Here is a 24,439-nt window from a genome sequence, read left to right as displayed (position 1 = left end):
TTCTACCTGGGAAAACAAAAAAGTTTACACCGCAACGAACAAAGTGGAACAAGATCGCAGACTCAGTTATTTGATGAAAGTTACTTTTGCAAAACCACGAAGAAATGGGAAGTATTATGCAGCACAGCGCAACCTAAATTCCATTGTTGTGCCGTTTGAGGTAGGTTAAAGTGTTGTTTATAATACTGCTACTAAACCGTAAACTGTTATGCTGTTTTTGAAACGTCTATATAATTGGTTCAAATGGCTCTGAGCACTATGGGACTCAACTGCTGTGGTCATAAGTCCCCTAGAACTTAGAACTACTTAAACCTAACTAACCTAAGGACATCACACACATCCATGCCCGAGGCAGGATTCGAACCTGCGACCGCAGCGGTCGTGCGGTTCCAGACTGTAGCGCCTTTAACCGCTCGGCCACTCCGGTCGGCGTCTATATAATTCTGCAGCAAACAGCTGGGCAACTCGTTATTGTAGAACAATAAAGAGACTGACTACTCATTCTTCTCTTACATGGGGAAGAAAGACTAAGTGCAAGACTGTAACACACATCGATCTACCGTCAACAACATGTTAATAACTTCATTTTCTTACGTGATGGTCTACCTCCAATAATAAAATCAATAAAAAATTGAAATGAACGTTTCAAACCATATTATGTGAAAACATGATTGCACGTAAGCGTGTTTTGTTCAGTGAACTGGTTCAAACCGTAGTAAGTGCAATTTGAAAATTAAAATCGCGCCTTCATGCACCGGGGAAATGATTTCAATCACGAATAATTCTGCAACATAATCTATGTCCTGCCGTCGAGAATTTTGACATATTTCATTCGGTTAGGAAACGAAACGTTTCTTTGGCTTCCTGTAAATTATAATCCGTGTACGTAATACGATTTAAAACAGTGCTCCTCATTTAGATGTCCATGGACGATTAACAGTTCGAAGAAAATAATAGCTTTTTTAATGTAGTGCTGCAAGAGAATGACGATACTTAGGTAGGTAGGTCCAATAACTGAAGAATAGGTTCTGAAACAGAATGAGAACAATATAAATTTATGACACAACTTGACGAAACGGTTAGATTGCTAGGACACGTCCTGAAGCGTCAAGGAATAGTCAGTTTAGTAACTGTGGGAAGTGTGGAGAGTAACAGCTGTGGAGGGAGGCCAAGGCTCCGTCACAGCAAGCAGGCCGAAGTGGATGTGGGTCGCATCAGCCGTGCCGTGCAGAGCTGATGACACTCGCACGGGACACACCAGCGTGGAGAGCTGCACCAGACGCGTCTCCGGACTGAAGACCGCAACAGTAGCAGCCTCGCTACCGTTATCTAGCACACAAGACACAAACGTGGTCGTGCGGTAGCGTTCTCGCTTCCTACGCCCGGGTTCCCGGGTTCGATTCCCGGCGGGGTCAGGGATTCTCTCTGCCTCGTGATGACTGGGTGTTGTGTGATGTCCTTAGGTTAGTTAGGTCTAAGTAGTTCTAAGTTCTAGGGGACTGATGACCATAGATGTTAAGTCCCATAGTGCTCAGAGCCATTTGAACCATTTTAGCCAAGACACAGATGTGAGGAACGCAATCTACAGGAAAGTGATTCGGGACTCAAGCTCACTTCGTCTGGCTACTTGCGTTCTGTCCTTCATACACTCACACTTAATAAAGTACGAAAAAGTCATATAACAAAAAAAAAAAAAAAAATGGTATTCGGACATTAAGTACTCGGCTTATTTCCAAATCAGCAACAAGTGATACTACGTCTCGACTATCATCCATCAAACAAAGTACTCCTTTCCTACAATGATAATATCAGCCATACCTGCTTCAAGTCACACCAGCTGCCTTCCCGTGCACTGACTAACTTCGTAAACGAATTTACGGCTCCAGCTAGCTCCACTGAGCCATCTGCCGTTCCAGATTTGTTACAGGGGACTTGAAGGTGTTATTTGTGTGAATATATCATATTGCCGCTAATCTGAAGAAAGATCCCGTTGAAGAAAGCGCCAGCACTCTCTCCCGTATATACAATAAGCACATTATCGAATCTGACTCGGTGAACTGCTATTTCTAGTTCTTCAGATAGGTCACATTTCCTTCCTCTCTTCTGTACGTGCATCACCTCTAAATCCTCTTCAATGCCTTTTAGCGGGTAACCTGCTTCATACATATGTTTGGCTATCGCCGATTTAGCATAATTGTCCAGTCTGAAGACGGAAGACGTCTACGTGTTCATTATATATATATATATATATATATATATATATATATATATGAACTCTAGGTAGCAATTCACTAAGATATATTCAATAACGTGGTTACTGTATATATGGGAGAGAGCGGTAGGGCTTTCTACATCGGGTTTATGGATGTTTTCCCAGGTTAGCAGCAGAAAGATGTATTTGCACAGATAACTAATGGTATATTGTTTTCTTCAACCCCCTGTAACATCTCTAGATTGCTTCGAAATGACTGATGGCCCAGTGCAACCAGTTGGCCCCTTATACCTGTTCACAGAGCTAGCCAGTGCACGGGAGGGCAGCTGGTGTGACTCTGAACAAATATGGCCGGTAATACGGAAGCAGAATGGAAAATATGCTTTCCATAGCTTCAATCTATGTACGTAGTGGTCCAGACAGGTTCATAACATTTCGAAAGTGTTTTTGACGGAATAAACTTTTCGCGTAATGTTGAAAGCGTTTTTGCCATTCTGCTTCTGTATTACCCGCAAAGACACATTCCATCCTTTTAGTTAGTTTCATCTTAGTTTCCTACAGTTACATAAACTGTTTACTGCTCCGCAAAGGCGATTCTGGAACGCGTGGGTTCCTGCCTGACCGCGCTCCTCTTCACAGCGCACAGGCGTCATGTGAAATCGCATACCTTGCATTTCTACCGGCTGCTTTCTTTTCAGCCACTGCTTGCGTACACTTAATGTCACCTCCCTTCTCAACGACACATACAGCTGCTTTTACAGCAGTTAAATCAACTGATTCCACCTTTGCTGGCGTAAACAGTATCAGGGTGGCGGTGACATCTATCTCTAAAAAATCATACTAAGAGAACAGAAACGCCTAAAGCCGTAAAGAAAAGTAAAGAAAAAGGCTACATTCTGCGTGTTCTTAAAATCATAAGCTTCGCTATAGATGAATATACAGCTTTCAGATACATACCGTACACGATTTCCTAACTATCACTAGAAAAAATTAATACAGACGTAACTCAATATCATACCCTTATTATTACGTTGTCACTATAACTAAAGGTTATGCAAGATTATGCTGTTATGCAAAACCCATCCCGCTCTACATCTCTGTGTGTACTCAGCAACTCACTGTGTGGTGTGTGGCGGAGAACAAACACCAATATTCCCTAAACACAATAAAACAAGACCTGCCTGATGAAAGACTGGACTGTACAACCCGCTAATTTTTATTGGGTTCATAGAGCTCTAGTTACCTGAAATTACTGTTCGTTTCCGCTTTATTAGCATTATCTGAAGTTAATAGATTTGTTAAAAGTTTCATAATTCTGCTTATACCATTGTTATTGCAATTGTAATTTGTCTATTCAGAACTACACAGGAAAACTACGGAAACAAAAGTAACCTTTCGGGATCAGGATTCATATAGCGGCGGTAACATTTCCGTTACATTTAGAGGCGGGATAACAATCGATTGCCGCTCTCCATGCAGGTTTATCCTGTGCAAGCCTCTTCATCTCTGCATGACTACAAGCATTTTAACCTGCTGACTGTATTCAAGCCTTGGTCTCCCTCCACAATTTTTACCGCAACATTTCCTTCCATTATCAGCTGACAAATTTGTTGATGCCTCGGTATGTTTCCTATCAACCGATCCCTTCTTTTATTCAAGTTGTGCCACAATTTTTTTCTCCCTGTTCTATTCACTACCTCGTCATTTGTTATTCGATCTATGCAACGGAACCTCAGCATTCTTCCACAGCACCACATTTCAAAAGCCCCTACTCCCTCCTTGTCTGAATTGGCTATCGTCCACGTTTCATTTCCATACAAGGCTACTCTCCAAACAAATGCTTTCAGAAAAGACTTCTTAATACTTAAATTTATTTTATATGTTAACAAACTCCTCTTTTTCAAAAATATTGTTCTTGGCAGTATGCATGTTGTATCTTCCCTACTGCGGCCATCATCGGTTACTTTGCTGCCCAAACAGCAGAACTGGTCTACTACTCTTGGTGTCTCATTTCTTAATCTAATACCCTCATCATCGCCCAATTTAACTTGATTACATTCCATTGCCCTTGTTTTTGATTCATTTTACAGTCACTTTTCAACACACTTTTTATTTCTGCTCCCTGAACTGTAATTCACTTTCCACATTTCTTCTTGGTTTCTTTTTCAGCCTGCTCACTTTACAGACTGAATAACATGGGGGGGGGGGGGGGGGGGGTAGATGACAACCTTGTCTCATAAAATTTTCATGTCCGCCGACTCATAACTGGAGTCTGATTTCTGTACAAGTTGCAAATCGCAGGTTTGCTTTTCTTCAACCTATCTATTAAAATACAGTCACGGTTTTTCTTCCCGTGTTCCTACATTTCTCCAGAACCCAAAATGATATTCCCCTACGTTGGCATCTACCAGTTTTTCCATATTACTATAAATAATTCGTATCACTATTTTGCAACCGTGACTTATTAAAATAATATTTCAGTAGCATTCAAATCTGTCAGCACTTTCCTTCTTTACAATTGGAGTTAATACATTCTTCTTGAAGTCTGAGCGTGTTTCGCTCGTCTCATAAATCTTGCATACCAGATGGAGTAATTTTGTCAATAATTTTGAGGGAATGTCGTCTACTACAGGAGTCTTGTTTCTGCTTACGTCTTTCATTCCTCTATCAAGTTCTTCTCGCAGTATCGTACCACCCATCTCGTCTTGACCTACTTCCTCTTCCCTTTCTGCAATCTTCCCCTGATGTTTATTCCCCTTATACAGACGCCTTCCACCTTCCAGTTTCTTTGATTAGTACTGGCTTCACATTTAAGTTCTTGACATTAATACACTTGGTGCTCTTTTCTCCAAATGTCTCCGTGGTTTCGTGCGGCTTGTTACAGAGTTACTGTATTTCGTTTGGTTTCATGCCCCAATTAGCTTTGTATCTGTATTGCACTGAAACTAGTGCACAACAGTGGAAATGTCGACGGTATGGCCTGCGTTGTTTTCATTCGCTCAGGGTACCCGCCGACAGTAAATCTAGGCTCTACTTCAAGTTGACAACTCCCCACTTCTAAGCAGAATTAAACATCTAGAACCAGTAACTTGAATGAACGGTTACGTCATCACGCGACAGCTCTTAATTAACATCTAGGCACCTGTGTAACGCAAAGTACTGCTTGCCTACATATTCCTGCGCTACTGTAGCATTACGCAAGTCTCTTTCTCGGTACTAGAAAGTTATATTTTTCAGACCGCTAACACAGTCCATTACTTATAATGAAATAAATATTGCCCCTCCCGGATTCAGAGGAAACTAAGCGTGACAGCACACGGCACAGGACATGGTATCGAGCGCGCAGACCGTCCCTTTGCTCATCTGTGTAGTTACCTGTTTGTCAGATGTGCTGTGTCCCTTGTAGTTTTACAGGCTTATGGAAAGTTTTATTGTTCAATGTAAGGGGACGGGATTAGAATCAATTGACGTTCAGTTTACTGTCAAGTACCCGATCTGACCTGCAACTGCCGTCAGTGTTTCGTGGTCCATCTTGCAGGGTGTAGCTTGTAGCGTTCTCTCTCACTCTATCACACACACACAGGGTGTAGCTTGTAGCGTTCTCTCTCACTCTATCACACACACACACACACACACACACACACACACACACACACACACACACACACACACACAGCAACATTAATCCACATTGAGAGGCATTTTAATTATTGAAAACGTGCATTTCGAGTGGAGTAAGAGATGTTAATTACAATAAAGTAATTACGTTCGACAGCTACAGCGGCTGGGAATACAGTTGTATCAAAACAGATTGCATTGTCGCACAAGCTAAGTCTATGTTAATGTTTGTGGTTTTACTATAGCTACCAAGATCTACATCGATACCTACGTGACTGCTCAGCATTTCGCACTTAGTTACCTGGCAGTAGGCTCATCGAACCTCTTTCAGGCTATTTCTCTACCGTTCCAATCTCTAACAGTATGTGGGGAAAACGAACATCTGTACTTTTCCGTTCGAGCTGTCATTTCTCTTATTTTATTACAATAATCATTTATTCCGACATAGGTGTGAGTTAACAAAATATTTTCGTATTCGACTGAAAAGTTGGTCGTGAGAAGATGTCGCCACAACGATAGAAAAACAGGTTTGTTTCAATGGCCGCCATTCCAACTTTGATACTCTCTCCCGTATTTCTCTACAATAATAAGCGAACTGCTCATCTTTGTAATCTCTCGTTGTCCTCCGTCAATCTATCTGGTAAGGATCCCACTGTGCTGAAGACGGACGAGCGTACTGCAGACAGTCTCTTTGAGCGTTCCGGCAATAAAACGCAGTCTTTGGTTTGGCTTCTCCGCAACATTATATATGTGATCGTTCCAGTCCAAATTTTTCGCAACTTTAATCCCTAGGCATAAAGTTGAACTGAATTACCTCGAGATCTGTGTGAGCTCCCACTTTTCGTTGTTTAGCGTCAATGGTCATTTTCCGCACCATGTAGATATCTTGTCCAAATCATTTTGCAATTGGTTTTGAACTTCTGATGACCTTAGTAGACCATAAGCGAACATTTAAGAAGGCAGTTACAAGAAAGGAAAAAAACATAGGAATTTCACAGAGTATCTTCAGTACTCCAACCAAGAGTAACGTAATAACAATTGCGACCATTTGCAGGCTCTATTTCTTGTGTTATCGTCGTGATGGTCAGCATGGTAAGAAATATTTACGTTATAGTACTATCGCTCCGTCGTTAATAAAAAAAGCGGAATATAACATTGACTCTGCACTATCTTAGATGCAGATAGAGCAGAGTACAACATTAAATAATATGTACTGTACAGCTATGAAAATGTGCAATAAGGAATTCAGTGACTACTTTACCTTAAAGCATACAATTTAGCGTTAACTTTTCCCACAGAAACAGAACATTAGTCGCATAGCACTGACCGCATGTGTACATGTCCAAATGTTACTACGTACCAGTCAAAGTGCGATTTATGCGGGACAGTGGTGACAGGAATCGTACTTGCGTTCTACTCTGGAAAATGTCTTACTCAATAGTCAGAAGAAGACTGAGACAATCCATGTTCAAATAGCTCTGACCACTATGGGACTTAACATCTATGGTCATCAGTCCCCTAGAACTTAGAACTACTTAAACCTAACTAACCTAAGGACATCACACAACACCCAGTCATCACGAGGCAGAGAAAATCCCTGACCCCGCCGGGAATCGAACCCGGGAACCCGGGCGCGGGAAGCGAGAACGCTACCGCACGACCACGAGCTGCGGACACAATCCATGTTCTGTTATCTTAAATAAATGAAAGACAGAATTACATCGAACGAATTCTAAGTCTTCAGCAGATACTGTGGCTGCAATGATTAAGGAATCCTAGCGGATGTATTCTAGAAGTAAAAAATAAGTTTAAAACATTACATCAGATTGTCTCGTAAATCATGTACATAGATTTGGAGGGCCTAAAACAGTGTCTTGGGGAATGCTTGATATCGCTCCTATTTTACTCGTTGAAAAAAATGTGTGTGAATTCCTAAAGGACCAAATTGCTGAGGTCATCGGTCCCTAGACTTAGGCACTACTTAAACTAAGTTATCCTAAGAACAACACACACACACCCATGCCCAAGGGAGGAGTCGACCCTCCGGCGGGACCAGCCGCACAGTCATTGACTGCAGCGCCTTAGACCGCTTTTTTTTATTTTTTTAATCTCAGCAGTCCGTGACATCATGGCGCCTGAATCAGCGCGGCCACTCCTCGCGGCTTACTCGTTGACATTCCGTCAATTACTACAGTAAACAACATTTAAACACACCCCAAGATACATGGATATGTACTACTAATGAATTAATGTCCAAATAAACTTCTCATATCTCTGGGATTTTGGAAGGTCTCTTCGTCTAGGTGTATCAGTTCTCTCTGGCTTTGAGAAAGACCTTCGAAATATGGTATGGTAAGTTCTTCGGATCTTTAGGTAGGACGTAAAACACGTTGAATGACCTCAGCGGTTTCGCCGTCACCGTCAGGTTAGCGATAGCGTAATTGAGCCAGGCCGTCTGGCTGTTGCTCGAAAAAGTTTCACAGCAAAATTCTTGTCACAACGTTCACAACGGATTTATCAAACAATATCTCCATTTGAAATGGAGACAGTGCGTAGGTGACCAGCACTGCAGATGTTCATAAGACCGTAAGAGATGTGCTACTTCTAGCCATTTCATCTGTCGTTTGTGCTTGTCGAGCTCTCGTCTACTTGGGATTTATCTAGTTCTGATACGTCAGCTGCTGTTTTAGTTGCACGCGTCTAAAATCTTTGTTATAAGAGTTGCTCTCCAGTGATCTGTTGCCAGGAGCGAAACAATTATCATGCTTCCCTAAAAGTTTCTTTCAGAGGCTTTCCATTACAATTATCATCTATCACACGTTATAATCAGAAGTACTTTATTTCACCGAGACGGTGTTTTGTGGCTGGGGAGGAGAGGAGGGTTTCAGGGGTGGGCCTTTGTAACGATTCCTCTACATAAACGTCCGTTTTAATTGTTTGCTGGCGTGTCCTCCCCGATTCATCGGAGGGACATTATCCCACATCTCCTATATTTACTCTTCCACATATCGGGTCGTAGTTTTATAGATAAAAGAAAAACTTTTTTCTCTCTTTTCACGTAAACCACAACACTACTATAGCGACCGACTCTTGTCTGTCTTCAGGTGGTCTCTCAACGCAGGCTATTTAGTCACCTTCGTCAGTTTGCGCTTGCAGAGGGAAGGCAGTTTTTGCTCGGCCTGATGATGATGGCAGGACATTTCTGTAATCGCCCTAAATGGGTGGTGGTCGGAGTCGACTAGGCTGATTTTAAGGGCGAATATTTTCCCCACGACGGACGGTGTTTTCCAAACCCTGACGCAGAAAAATTTCTGAAAATGTTGCCAGGAAGCAGTACTTCACACTAGGTGCATTAGCGGGAGCAGGAAGTAGCCAATGAAAATGGTTACATTCTACTCCTGATTCCGGTTGGTCGGAAGACTAAACGTAAACAATATTGTGCAACGTTCTAGGATCTCGCGAAAGGGAAGAATAAGCCTGTAGCTCTCGTGGGATGGGGAAGCCCGGCGCCTTCTACGACGGAGTTGGTGTATTCGTAATTTATTGCAGAAGTGTGGAGAGGGTAATCCTTCTTGATCGAGTACGTAATTTCTTGCAGCACGGTAAACTGACAGAATCCCAGTGTGTGTTCTGGTTTGCGGGATGAGTACTGGATTGAGTCGTCCAGGTTTTCGAGTGTGCAGACACCTCACACTAGATTGTCGAGCCGGTAGCTGGTTGGATAGTGGTGTTTTAGTGAACGAGACAGATATGGCGAAGATTAATATTTCTTTCCAGGAAATTTCAGAGTGATATTTTTGTGCGTCTCTTTCCCTACTGATTTTGAAATGAATCCCAATTTGTTGTTCTGACCATCGGCGGGAGTTGCTAGTGCCTATTGTAGGCGGTGTTCTCTTAGCGATGAACGTATTCTGGTCTGGTGGTCGCATTTCGGAACATTTCTGAATACAGTTGGGTGGTTGGAAGATTTTTAATTATTGGCTTTGGACTGTGAGTAACGCTGTCTCGCAGTTCAAAGTGAGGCTGTCGAACCGTACTTCAACTAATTTTACGTGTGCAGCAGTCCAGAGAAGTAATAGATGTCCGTCAATAAATGTTTCCTGTTGAAAACGTGCAGCCGTACGTCGCGTAGTTTGTGTCACGCGACTCACATCGCCAACAGCGCGTGGATTCTGGAATGTTATCTGGCGCGTCACAGCGGAACTCCAAGACTAGGACGAGAGGAGCGTTTCACTGTTGTTAAAGTTCTCATAAACTGATCGGTTACAGTCCTACAAGCACAGCTCTTAACTCTGTTCATCTTGCTCTACAACCCACTCAATTCCAGTGAGAACCTCAAACGCATGAGCGGCACACCAAACAGAGAACTTTGTTGCCGAACATGTGTTACAAGTGAGACAATGAAACACGTCGGCCATTCGTGCCAACTTGTTTCATAAGAGCGCCACTCGCCTGTTCGCAAGGTATCGTATTTCTGACAGGCTGCTCCGCCTCGCCGACTGCTGCAATATGGCTGCGCAGTCGCGAATGTTATGTGCCGTGGAACACAGGAACTTAGTCTTGCAACAGCCAGCCAGACGCCGTAGCGCGAATTTCAGTCAAGGGAAAGCGTGGCCAAGGCGGAAGCCACACTGGTTTGTGTTTAGTTCGGACTCTGACCTGCTGTTTTCGTCTTGCTGCTGCACACGTTTAGGTGACAACTAACTAATTACGAAGCAAATTACCTTGTTCATATTAGTTTTTGCTTGTGTAATGAAATTAGGAACATGATGGTTTTTGCTTAACTGTTTGCAATCGCCCACATGAGGCTGCCTATCCGGTAATCACTTGAATACTACCTTTCGCATATTTCTTAAATTAAAATTTCCCTCTATGTGAGTATGGAACCACATTCTAACACCGGAAATTATACAGGGTGTTACAAGAAGGTACGGCCAAACTTTCAGGAAACATTCCTCACACACAAATAAAGAAAAGATGTTATGTGGACATGTGTCCGGAAACGCTTAATTTCCATGTTAGCGCTCATTTTAGTTTCGTCCACCTACGCTCAATGGAGCACGTTATCATGATTTCATATGGGATACTCTACCTGTGGTGCTAGAACATGTGCCTTTACAAATACGACACAACATGTGGTTTATGCACGATGGAGCTCCTGCACATTTCAGTCGAAGTGTTCGTACGCTTCTCAACAACAGATTCGGTGACCGATGGATTGGTAGAGGAGGACCAATTCCATGGCCTCCACGCTCTCCTGACCTCAACCCTCTTGACTTTCATTTATGGGGGCATTTGAAAGCTGTTGTCTACGCAACCCCGCTACCAAATGTAGAGACTCTTCGTGCTCGTATTGTGGACGGCTGTGATACAATACGCCATTCTCCAGCGCTGCATCAGCGCATCAGGGATTCCATGCGACGGAGGGTGGATGCATGTATCCTCGCTAACGGGGGACATTTTGAACATTTCCTGTAACAAAGTGTTTGAGGTCACGCTGATATGTTCTGTTGCTGTGTGTTTCCATTCCATGATTAATGTGATTTGAAGAGAAGTAATAAAATGAGCTCTAACATGGAAAGTAGGCGTTCCCGGACACATGTCCACATAACATACACTCCTGGAAATTGAAATAAGAACACCGTGAATTCATTGTCCCAGGAAGGGGAAACTTTATTGATACATTCCTGGGGTCAGATACATCACATGATCACACTGACAGAACCACAGGCACATAGACACAGGCAACAGAGCATGCACAATGTCGGCACTAGTACAGTGTATATCCACCTTTCGCAGAAATGCAGGCTGCTATTCTCCCATGGAGACGATCGTAGAGATGCTGGATGTAGTCCTGTGGAACGGCTTGCCATGCCATTTCCACCTGGCGCCTCAGTTGGACCAGCGTTCGTGCTGGACGTGCAGACCGCGTGAGACGACGCTTCATCCAGTCCCAAACATGCTCAATGGGGGACAGATCCGGAGATCTTGCTGGCCAGGGTAGTTGACTTACACCTTCTAGAGCACGTTGGGTGGCACGGGATACATGCAGACGTGCATTGTCCTGTTGGAACAGCAAGTTCCCTTGCCGGTCTAGGAATGGTAGAACGATGGGTTCGATGACGGTTTGGATGTACCGTGCACTATTCAGTGTCCCCTCGACGATCACCAGTGGTGTACGGCCAGTGTAGGGGATCGCTCCCCACAGCATGATGCCGGGTGTTGGCCCTGTGTGCCTTGGTCGTATGCAGTCCTGATTGTGGCGCTCACCTGCACGGCGCCAAACACGCATACGACCATCATTGGCACCAAGGCAGAAGCGACTCTCATCGCTGAAGACGACACGTCTCCATTCGTCCCTCCATTCACGCCTGTCGCGACACCACTGGAGGCGGGCTGCACGATGTTGGGTTGTGAGCGGAAGACGGCCTAACGGTGTGCGGGACCGTAGCCCAGCTTCATGGAGACGGTTGCGAATGGTCCTCGCCGATACCCCAGGAGCAACAGTGTCCCTAATTTGCTGGGAAGTGGCGGTGCGGTCCCCTACGGCACTGCGTAGGATCCTACGGTCTTGGCGTGCATCCGTGCGTCGCTGCGGTCCGGTCCCAGGTCGACGGGCACGTGCACCTTCCGCCGACCACTGGCGACAACATCGATGTACTGTGGAGACCTCACGCCCCACGTGTTGAGCAATTCGGCGGTACGTCCACCCGGCCTCCCGCATGCACACTATACGCCCTCGCTCAAAGTCCGTCAACTGCACATACGGTTCACATCCACGCTGTCGCGGCATGCTACCAGTGTTAAAGACTGCGATGGAGCTCCGTATGCCACGGCAAACTGGCTGACACTGACGGCGGCGGTGCACAAATGCTGCGCAGCTAGCGCCATTCGACGGCCAACACCACGGTTCCTGGTGTGTCCGCTGTGCCGTGCGTGTGATCATTGCTTGTACAGCCCTCTCGCAGTGTCCGGAGCAAGTATGGTGGGTCTGACACACCGGTGTCAATGTGTTCTTTTTTCCATTTCCAGGAGTGTATTTTCTTTCTTAGTGTGTGAGGAATGTTTCCTGAAAGTTTGGCCGTACCTTTTTGTAACACCCTATATGATTTTTTTGCTGAATTGTATGAAAATATTTGTAATTTAAATGCTTTCTTTTAATAAGTAAGGACATTGCTTCACTGTATGTGTAAATTTAAGTATAAATCTGTTGACATTTTATTGTATTTATCTGTGTCTTACTGTGAAACTTATAAGCCCTGGGGAAAAGCCAAAGGAATTGTTATTTGCATCGACTAGCAACGATAATAGCAGTGCTTGTGCGTTGTAAAATCTTTGGGAGTTTTTGCGCGGAGTGCACGGAGAGAGGCAGACGAGTTCCAGCGCTCCTAGTGTGGTGTTAACGCTCTCGCAGTAGAGAAGACCGTTTTCGGCGGCGTCATGTACGCGTAGCAGGAGTAAGGGCAGTGGACGGGCGGAAGAGATGTGAATTAATTACGATTGCCCATCCCTGTAATTAGCCGTGCTCCACAAGATGCTACCGTCTTCAACAACAGCAGTAGTTCCAGCAACACAGATTCGTCGTCGGCTCCGAGTTTCGTCGTATGCACAGCACTGAAGTAAGACTTTTCATTTTGTTCATTGGTAGAAAGTATTAACGGCTAACCCAGCAGCACAACTGAATGTGATTTGATTGATAAAATTTATTTAAATAATAATCAGTTAAACTCAGGGCGATTCTGTCCTCATTGTCCTCAGACATTGTTACCAAGGAGGGTCCTTGTTCCTTTTTTTCCTAATATTCTAACTGAGCGTCATAAGAAACAAATTTAATACTTACAGCCAATTTATTAATGAATAATTTCACTTTTAAGAATTTTAGCCTCAGTCTACTTTCAACTAACTGTTGTACAACAGAGGCTTCAGTATGTGACTAAAGTAAAGCAATTTCATTTTTCAAGTTTGAGAATCAATCACTGGAAAAAATTTATATCTTAAGAAATGCACACATTAAGAGTGGGGAAGTTTTATTTATTTTACATGTAGCTTGCAGCACATGGCTGTTTGGTTTGGTACGTATTCTATTAATTATTTCTGTTCGAGTCAGTAAAAAAAGGCGCAGTTGTTAGACAATAATTTGAATACAGTTTGCAAAATAAGTAACTGCAAAGTAAAAGTGCTTCCTTTTTTTAAAAATTTCTTTTATGAAATTACGTTGAGGTCACTGAAAGTCATTATTCACGTAACGAAGTTCAATACTAACATACATTAGCGTAACTTTTTGATTCACAATCAGTGGTACCCCTTTCCTGTCCAGTGTTGTTCGTGAGTGAATGCGCAAAACAATTTTCACTTTTTACAAATTATAACCCTGTTAGGTTTAATTACTTTTTATTTTTAGTAGACTTTTCCATCAGAAGGGTCTGTTGTACACTTTCCTCCTACTTATCGGTATTATTTCTTCGGGAAAGATAGCCTTATGCAATTAGTAAAAAACCATTAGGCATACACGCGATCCACGGTCACATTTATATCGCAAGCAGGATAGGCCGATTAGTTAGGGGGAGGTTACAACATGACTCTGCTTTTTAACGACGAATACTGGGTTTCTCATCCCTTTTGTCCCATTTAAGTCCTTTTTTGCTACAATAAATGCAGAGCAAGCACAACGCTCCATGTAAAGTAATAATTTCAGCTCCACGATTACAAATGGCTTTGCCACCTGTTGTTGAATGCACTCCCACCGATAGCACCGACTTCAGATTAGTACTGTATGCCTAATTCGTCAACAATCACTAGAGCTTAAAAGTTCATTTTCTTGGATACTTAGCTTCAGATCGTACAAATGGCAAAGAAGTTTCCAATGCACGAATCTTCGTGAATAACAAGTGACTTTATTGCACGACACACCCATTACCCTTTGATGATACCATGCTAATGTTAGTTAATCTGTTCTATTCAGAAACAGATCAGTCAAATTTAAGTTGCTTTTGCAGAAAAGTTGAAGCTAATTTTCCAAAACTGTTTCACACCTGCAGATCATACTGTAGTTTCTCATTCAATCGCCCAGGAACAACAGCTATGTGAATAAGTGACGAAGAGACAGAACAAGAACTGAAGTGGCTCAACACAGGAAAGGCCACATGAGCTGACGGGATATATGCTCCAGTGTGTGCGGATCATGGGAAACAACCTGCCCGCCCCTCTCATAGCAACAGTGGACCGTCGGTGTCTCTAGCAAAGCGTTCCCAATGACTAGAAAAAAGCACACATTCCCGTTTTCAAGGCGTGTCATCGAACAGGCGCACAGAGCTATAGGCCTACATTTCTGACGCCGGTTTGTTCTAGAATTTTGGAACATGTTTTATGCTCGCATATTATGACATTTACGGAGACCGAAAATTCTGTTGCGTAGGAACCAACACGGCTTCCGAAAAGAATGATCGTACGAAACCCGGGCCGTCCTCTTCGTCCACGAGACACAGAAAGCAGTAAATAATGGCGCCCAGGTAAATAACGGCGTTCGTTGATTTCAGTGACGCATTCGACGCAGTTCGGCACTGCCACCTAACGTACAAAATACGAGCGTAAGGAGTATCAGAGCAACTGTTTGACTGGACTGAAGAGTTTGTAGCAAACAGAACACAGAATATCATTCCGTAAGGAGAGATGTTTTGAGACGTAAATGTAGCTTCGGGGGTGCCACAAGGAAGTATTATGGTACTATGTGAATAACGTCGTAAGTTACACGAGGCTTTCCGCGTATGATGCTGTTGTGAACAGTGAAGTGGCGACGATAGGAAATTGTAGCGAAATGCAGGAAGACCTGCGGAGGAGGAGGTGGAGGAGGAGATCAGTGTTTAACGTCCCGTCGATAACGATGTCATTAGAGATGGAGCGCAAGCTCGAATTAAGGAAGGATTGCGAAGGAAATCGGCCGTGTCCTGTCAAAGGAACCATTCCGGGAATTGCGTGAAGCGATTTAGGGACATCACCGGAAACCTAAATCAGGATGGCCGGACGCTGGTTTGAACAGCGGTCCTCCCGAATGGGAGTTCAGTGCGCTGACCACTGCGCCATCTGGCTCGGTCCTGCGGAGTTTCGAAGCTTAGTCCATGGAGTGGCAAGTGACCCTCATCGTACGGAGAGATCTGAAGTGGAAAGGACAAGTAAAACTAACCGTAGGAAAGACAAATGCTAGAGTGAGATTCATTGGAAGAAGCCTCAGGAAATACAGTTCATCAGCAAAGGAAGTAGAGTACAAAACACTTGTTCGAGCAGTACCTGAATACTGCTCGTCAGTATGGGATACTTACTCGATAGGACTGATGGACAAAATACAGAAGATCTAAAGAAGAGTGGCGCGTTTCGTTACAGGTTCATTTAGCAAGCGGAAATGCTCAGCCAACTCGAATGGGAGACGCTCTGAGAGAGGCATTTTGCATCGCGTTATGCTTTATTGTTAAAGTTCCAAGACCGTAAGTTTGTAGAAGAATCAACCACTAAAATGCTTCCTCCTAAGTATAACTCGCGAAAAAACCATGAACATAAAATTAGAGAGATAGCAGCCCACGCGGTGGCTTATCAGCAGTCGTTCTCCCCGAGAATCGTGTGCGACTTGTACCTTCTGCCACACACAGTACGCTGGCTTGTGAAGTGTAGATATAGATGTGGTGTAGACGTAGAGTCAGTTAGCGTTATCACAGAGTTTTGCTTGAAAATTAGCCACAAATCAGTTGGAAGGTGTTTGACAGTTTTTGTTGGGCATCTAAGTAAAGTGAACAGACAGCGCCTGGCTGTGCTGTGACGCGGTGCGGTGTGCCCGGCAGGTGCTGCGTCGCGAGTACGACTTCGTGGTGGTGGGCGCGGGCTCCGCCGGCTCCGTGCTGGGCGGCCGGCTGTCCGAGGTGGCCGGCTGGTCGGTGCTGGTGCTCGAGGCGGGCACCTACGAGTCGGAGATCACCGACGTGCCGCTGCTGTCGCTCTACCTGCACAAGAGCCGCTACGACTGGGGCTACCGGTCGCAGGCGCAGCCGTCCGCCTGCCAGGCCATGGAGGACAAGCGCTGCGTCTGGACGCGCGGAAAGGTACGCTCTACAACCCCACCACTCCTGTCCCTACCGTCTCCAGGTCTAGTTCAGAGGTGTGCGTCTCATCCGAACCGCGCTGCGTTCCAGATCAGATTAAAGCTTTTCCAGTGTCTCTATCATCCCAGCTTTCCTTTTGCTTTTTCCGTTTCCTCACGTAGCTTTCATACAGTCAACATATTCGTCTCGTCAGAGTCAGCAACTGTACTGATATTTAAGTGAATTCTTATGTAATGCTGTCTAGTTTGCACATTTTTAATAACATTTTATCTTCCAGTCACTCAGGATCGTCTTCAGATCAAAGCAGTTGCGTTAGCAACCCGTGTTGTCTACTGAGAACCACACACTAGAGTACTCTGATACGTGGTTCTGAGTAGAAAAGACAGGTCGCTGACATAAAGACTTAGATCTGAAGATGATCTCGATTGATCGAAACATGTAATATAATTTCAATGCGCAATAAATGAGAAGTATCTTAAATCGCGTAACTTCACCCTGTTGCACCCAAATTGCGTGAAAATGTAATCACATGTCAGTTCTAGTATAATATATCTGTCCAATGAATACCCGTTTATCATCTGCATTTCTTCTTGGTGTAGCAATTTTAATGGCCAGTAGTGTATAATCCATCCCTGTTGGGGTAATTTGACGCAAAGACGCAGAGTTCGTCATTTTACCCCACTTCAGTTCCACACTAATGAAAGTAGGTAGCTAAATGACACACGTTAACGTATATTTAATGAAAGTAAAAATAACATAGTGCATCATTTTTATATGAATGCGTGCGTCTGTTCAGATGTCGAGAGCGCACACCCGTAAAACAAGAGAGCTTCTTGGATGACGCGTACATTACGAAATGCTGTCAGTGCTGTTCGTAATGGAACTTCTGTTAGACAGAGCGCCATCCAGCACAGAATACCAGAGGCAAACATCTGTGCATAGTATGCGCTAAATTCGACAAAGGTGGCGAGAAATGTTACTGCTGTATTTCCTGAGCTTTTTGGTGTCATTCTGAATGCAGTGGGTGGTACAGTACTGAAAACTACAACTGTGACTCCTGTCTGACGAAGCGTTAGTTGGTTTACAGATATGCAAGAGACCAATTACTGATTTTGCATATACTCGAGTCTTTTGTCACTATTTTATAAAAAAAAGCATTATTTTTTGTATCTATTCCATAGTTAATTAAGCTGATATTTTCGGTATTTCCCTTATCTAAATCAGTTTGTTCAGTGTTCTGTTTAATAAATTAATATTCAACACATATATTTTGGATTGTAAGATGTGTTGAATTAAATACCTTATACCAGTCGTTACGCTAATTTATCCCACTTACGGAATTATTTTACCCGCTGTGTCGGGTGAAATGACGCAATGCAGTGATGTCATAATTATCAAGTTTTTCCCTAAAACGTGTAATTATGTATTTATGGTTTTAAGATATGTTACAGTAAATACACGCGGCTAACGCTATACGAAAAGTGGAGCCTCTAAGATATTACAGAATAGAGGTTACAGTTAAAATGCCTTGTGGTTGTTATGGTCTTCAGTCCAGAGACTGAATTGATGCAGCTCTCCATGCTACTCTATCCTGCGCAAGCTTCATCTCCCAGTACCTACTGCAAACTACATCCTTCTCAATCTCCTTAGTATATTCATCTCGTGGTCTCCCTCTACGATTTTTACCCTCCACGCTGCCCTCCAATACTAAGTTGGTGATCGCTTGTTGCTCAGAACATGTCCTATCAACCGATCCCTTCTTCTAGTCAAGTTGTGCCAGAAAATCCTCTTCTTCTCAATTCTGTTCAGTACCTCCTCATTAGTTACTTGATCTATCCATCTAATCTTCAGCATTCTTCTGCAGCACCACATTTCGAAAGCTTCTATTCTATTCTTGTCCAAAGTATTTGTCGTCCATGATTCACTTCTATACATGGCTACACTCTATACAAACACTTTCAGAAAAAGACTTCCTCACACTTAAATCTACACTCGATGTTAACAAATTTCTCTTCTTCAGAAACGTTTTTCCTTGCCACTGCCAGTCTACCTTTTATATTCTCTCTACTTCGACCATCATCAGTTATTTTGCTCTGCAAATAGCAAAACTAGTTTACTACTTTAAGTGCCTCATTTCCTTATCTAATTCCCTCAGCATCCCCTGATTTAATTCGACTGCATTCCATTATCCTCGTTTTCCTTTTGTTGATGTTCATCTCATATCCTCCTTTCAAGACACTGCCGATTCAGTTCAACTGCTCTTCCAGGTCCTTTACTATCTCCGACAGAATTACAATGTCACCGGCGAACCTCAAAGTTTTTATCTCTTCCCATGGATATTAATCTCTACTACGAATTTAATTTGTTTCCTTTACTGCTTGCTCAATATATGGATTGAATAACATCGGGGATGGGCTACAACCCTGTCTCACTCCCTTCCCCACCACTGCCTCCCTTTCATGCCTCTCGACTCTTATAACTGCCATCTGGTTTCTGTACAAACTGTAAATAGCCTTTCGGTCCCTGTATTTTACCCCTGCCACCTTCAGAATTTGAAAGAGAGTATTCCAGTCAACATTGTCAAAAGCTTTCTCTACGTCTACAAATGCTAGAACCGTAGGTTTGCCTTTCCTTAATCTATTCTCCCCCCATGAACCATGGACCTTGCCGTTAGTGGGGAGGCTTGCGTGTCTCAGCAATACAGATAGTTGGACCGTAGGTGCAACCACAGCGGAGGGGTATCTGTTGAGAGGCCAGACAAACGCGTGGTTCCTGAAGAGGGGCAGCAGCCTTTTCAGTAGTTGCAGGGGGAACAGTCTGGATGATTGACTGATCTGGCCTTGTAACACTAACCAAAATGGCCTTGCTGTTCTGGTACTGCGAAAGTCTGAAAGCAAGTGGAAACTACAGCCGTAATTTTTCCCGAGGACATGCAGCTTTACTGTATCATTAAATGATGACGGCGTCCTCTTGGGTAAAATATTCCGGAGGTAAAATAGTCCCCCATTCGGATCTCCGGGCGGCGACTACTCAAGAGGGCGTCGTTATCAGGAGAAAGAAAACTGGCGTTCTACGGATCGTGGGGTGGAATGTCAGATCCCTTAATCTGGCAGGTAGGTTAGAAAATCTAAAAAGGGAAATGGATAGGTTAAAGTTAGATATAGTGGGAATTAGTGAAGTTCGGTGGCAGGAGGAACAAGACTTTTGGTCAGGTGAATACAGGGTTATAAATACAAAATCAAGTAGGGGTAATGCAGGAATAGGTTTAATAGTGAATAAAAAAATAGGAGTACGGGTAAGCTACTACAAACAGCATAGTGAACACATTATTGTGGCCAAGATAGACACGAAGCCCACGCCTACTACAGTAGTACAAGTTTATATGCCAACTAGCCCTGCAGATGACGAAGAAATTGATGAAATGTATGATGAGATAAAAGAAATTATTCAGGTAGTGAAGGGAGACGACAATTTAATAGTCATGGGTGACTGGAATGCAGGAGTAGGAAAAGGGAGAGAAGGAAACATAGTAGGTCAATATGGATTGGGGGGAAGAAATGAAAGAGGAAGCCGCCTGGTAGAATTTTTGTGCAGAGCATAACTTAATCATAGCCAACACTTGGTTCAAGAATCATAAAAGAAGGTTGTATACATGGAAGGATCCTGGAGATACTAAAAGATATCAGATATATTATATAATGGTAAGACAGAGATTTAGGAATCAGGTTTTAAATTGTAAAACATTCCCAGGGGGCAGATGTGTACTCTGACCACAATCTATTGGTTATGACCTGTAGATTAAAATTAAAGAAACTGCAAAAAGATGGGAAATTAAGGAGATGGAACCTGGACAAATTGAAAGAACCAGAGGTTGTAAAGAGTTTCAGGGAGAGCATAAGGGAACAATTGACAGGAATGAGGGAAAGAAATACAGTAGAAGAAGAATGGGTAGCTCTGAGGGATGAAGTAGTGAAGGCAGCAGAGGATCAAATAGGTAAAAAGACGAGGGCTAGTAGAAACCCTTGGGTAACAGAAGGAATATTGAATTTAACTGATGAAAGGAGAAAATATAAAAATGCAGTAAATGAAGCAGGCAAAAAGGAATACAAACGTCTCAAAAATGAGATCGACAGGAAGTGCAAAATGGCTAAGCAGGGATGGCTAGAGGACAAATGTAAGGATGTAGAGGCTTATCTCACTAGGGGTAAGATAGATACTGCCTACAGGAAAATTAAAGAGACCTTTGGAGAAAGGAGAACCACTTGCATGAATATCAGGAGCTTTGATGGAAACCCAGTTCTAAGCAAAGAAGGAAAACCAGAAAGGTGGAAGGAGTATATAGAGGGTCTATACAGGGGCGATGTACTTGAGGACAATATTATGGAAATGGAAGAGGATGTAGATGAAGATGAAATGGGAGATATGATACTGCGTGAAGAGTTTTACAGAGCAATGAAGGACCTCAGTCGAAACAAGGCCCCCGGTTTAGACAACATTCCACTAGAACTACTGAGAGCATTGGGAGAGCTAGTCCTGACAAAACTCCACCATCTGGTGAGCAAGATGTATGAGACAGGCGAAATACCTTCAGACTTCAAGAAGAATATAATAATTCCAATCCCAAGGAAAGCAGGTGTTGACAGATGTGAAAATTACTGAACTATCAGTTTAATAAGTCACAGCTGCAAAATACTAACGCGAATTCCTTACAGACGAATGGAAAAGCTGATAGAAGCCAACCTCGGGGAACATCAGTGTGGATTCCGTAGAAATGTTGGAACACGTGAGGCAATACTGACCATACGACTTATCTTAGAAAATAGATTAAGGAAAGGCAAACCTACGTTTCTAGCATTTGTAGACTTAGAGAAAGCTTTTGACAATGTTGATTGGAATACTCTCTTTCAAATTCTGAAGGTGGCAGGGGTAAAAGACAGGGAGCGAAAGGCTATTTACAGTTTGTACAGAAAGCAGATGGCAGCTATTAGAGTCGAGGGGTATGAAAGGGAAGCAGTGGTTGGGAAGGGAGTGAGACAGGGTTGTAGCCTCTCCCCGATGTTATTCAATCTGTATATTGAGCAAGCAGTGAAGGAAACAAAAGAAAAATTCGGAGTAGGTATTAAAATCCATGGAGAAGAAATAAAAACTTTGAGGTGCGCCGATGACATTGTAATTCTGTCAGAGACAGCAAAGGACTTGGAAGAGCAGTTGAACGGAATGGACAGTGTCCTGAAAGTAGGGTATAAAATGAACATCAACAAAAGCAAAACGAGGATAATGGAATGTAGTCGAATGAAGTCGGGAGATGCTGAGGGAATTAGATTAGGAAATGAGACACTTAAAGTAGTGAAGGAGTTTTGCTATTTGGGGAGCAAAATAACTGATGATGGTCGAAGTAGAGAGTATATAAAATGTAGACTGGCAATGGCAAGGAAAGCGTTTCTCAAGAAGAAAAATTTGCTAACATCTTGTATAGATTTAAATGTCAGGAAGTCGTTTCTGAAAGTATTTGTATGGAGCGTAGCCATGTATGGAAGTGAAACGTCGACGATAAATAGTTTAGACAAATAGAGAACAGAAGCTTTTGAAATGTGGTGCTACAGAAGAATGTTGAAGATTAGATGGGTAGATCTCATAACTAATGAGGTATTGAATAGAATTGGGGAGTAGAGGAGCTTCTGGCACAACTTGACTAGAAGAAGTGATCAGTTGGTAGGACATGTTCTGAGGCATCAAGGGATCACCAATTTAGTATTGGAGGGCAGCGTGGAGGGTAAAAATCGTAGAGGGAGACCAAGAGATGAATACACTAAGCAGATTCAGTAGGATGTAGGCTGCAGTAGGTACTGGGAGATGAAGAAGCTTGCACAGGATAGAGTAGCATGGAGAGCTGCATCAAACCAGTCTCAGGACTGAAGACCACAACAACAACAACAATCTGTTTTCTAAGATAAGTCATAGGGTCAGTATTGCCTCACGTGTTCCAACATTTCTACGGAATCCAAACTGATATTCCCCAAGGTCAGCTTCTACCAGTTTTTCCACTCGTCTAATTTCTCTAATTCGCGTTAGTATTTTGCAGCCGTGACTTATTAACCTACCTGCCTGATTAAGGGATCTGACATTCCACGTTCCGATCCATAGAACGCCAGTATTCCTTTGCTCCTGATAACGACGTCCTCTTGAGTAGTCCCCACCCGGAGATCCGGATGGGGGACTGTTTTACCTCCGGAATATTTTACCCAAGAGGACGCCACCATCATTTAACCATATAGTAAAGCTGCATGCCCTCGGGAAAAGTTACGGCTGTAGTTTCCCCTTGCTTTCAGCCGTTCGCAGTACCAGCACAGCAAGGCCGTTTTGGTTAGTGTTACAAGGCCAGATGAGTCAATCATGCAGCCTGTTGCCCCTGCAACCACTGAAAAGGCTGCTGCCCCTCTGCAGGAACTACACGTTTGTCCAGCGTCTCAGCAGGTGTCACCTCCCCCCCCCCTCCCCCTCGTTGTGATGGCACCAACGATATGGCTACCTGTATCGCTGAGGCAAGCAAGCGTCCCGGTCAACGGCAAGGTCCGTGGTTCATGGGGGGAGTAAAATGCCTCAGGTGCGCCAAACACCCCCACTTTCCCCTTGCAGGAAGGCTATTTTCTGATGTCTTACGTACTATCCCTTACTCTGGTTAGTGTTTACCACATATTCCGTCCCTTGCCAATTCTGAAGAGAATCTCGTAAGATGAGTGATTCAATTTTCAGCATCCCTGTTTAATAGGATGTGTGAAACGCTTCGATTCTCTCACTGTACGATTTTCCACCGCCCCACGGAATACCGTGCCTAGCAGAGCACTGCGGCTGAAGAGGGCTTTTGCTGCAGGTGCTGGGCGGCTCCAGCGTGCTGAACACGATGCTGTACATCCGCGGCAACCGGCGCGACTACGACACGTGGGCGTCGCTGGGCAACGCGGGCTGGAGCTTCGAGGAGGTGCTGCCGTACTTCCGGAAGTCGCAGGACCAGCGCAACCCCTACCTGGCGCGCAGCTCGCGCTACCACGGCACCGGGGGCCCGCTCACCGTGCAGGACGCGCCCTGGCACACGCCGCTCGGCATCGCCCTCGTGCAGGCCAGTCCACAAATACTCCACCTATCATTCTAATCATTTTGCTTATGGAACACAGCAGCTGTTTTCGTAAATTACTGTACCCAAACACTAGTATTTTTTAATAATATTATTGTACCATTACTAGTTTAGCGCCTAACCCCATCGTCAGATAGTCGGTTGACCTCTCTGCAAGTTTTACGTTTGCGCTCTAAAACACACTTAAGAGCCAAAGAAACTGCTACACTTTCCTAATACCGAGCACGACCGCCGCGAGCACGTATAAGTGCCGCAACACGACGTGGCATGGACTCGACTAATGTCTCAAGTATTGCTGGAGGGAATCGACACCATGAATTCTGCAGGGCAGTCCATAAATCCATAAGAGTACGAGAGGATGGAGATCTCTTCTGAACAGCGTATTGCAAG

At 43.8% G+C, this 24,439-nt stretch overlaps 1 protein-coding gene and 1 non-coding gene across 2 annotated transcripts in view; one reads left to right on the top strand and one right to left on the bottom strand.

The window, feature by feature from the left end:
- The window catches only part of LOC126419355 (glucose dehydrogenase [FAD, quinone]), an 84,330-nt gene that overhangs the window by 19,623 nt on the left and 40,268 nt on the right, over window positions 1-24,439 (top strand). Inside the window, exons 2-3 of the mRNA XM_050086541.1 lie at window positions 16,660-16,917; window positions 23,789-24,034. Coding sequence (XP_049942498.1) covers window positions 16,660-16,917; window positions 23,789-24,034 — 504 coding nt within the window. The remainder of the gene's footprint in view (window positions 1-16,659; window positions 16,918-23,788; window positions 24,035-24,439) is intronic.
- Window positions 15,844-15,916, bottom strand: Trnag-ccc (transfer RNA glycine (anticodon CCC)). The gene has a single exon. It is a non-coding gene; the product is annotated as a tRNA-Gly (tRNA).

This window comes from Schistocerca serialis, chromosome 9 (genome assembly GCF_023864345.2).
Source record: "Schistocerca serialis cubense isolate TAMUIC-IGC-003099 chromosome 9, iqSchSeri2.2, whole genome shotgun sequence".
NCBI lineage: Eukaryota > Metazoa > Arthropoda > Insecta > Orthoptera > Acrididae > Schistocerca > Schistocerca serialis.
This window is presented reverse-complemented; position numbering and strand designations above follow the sequence as displayed.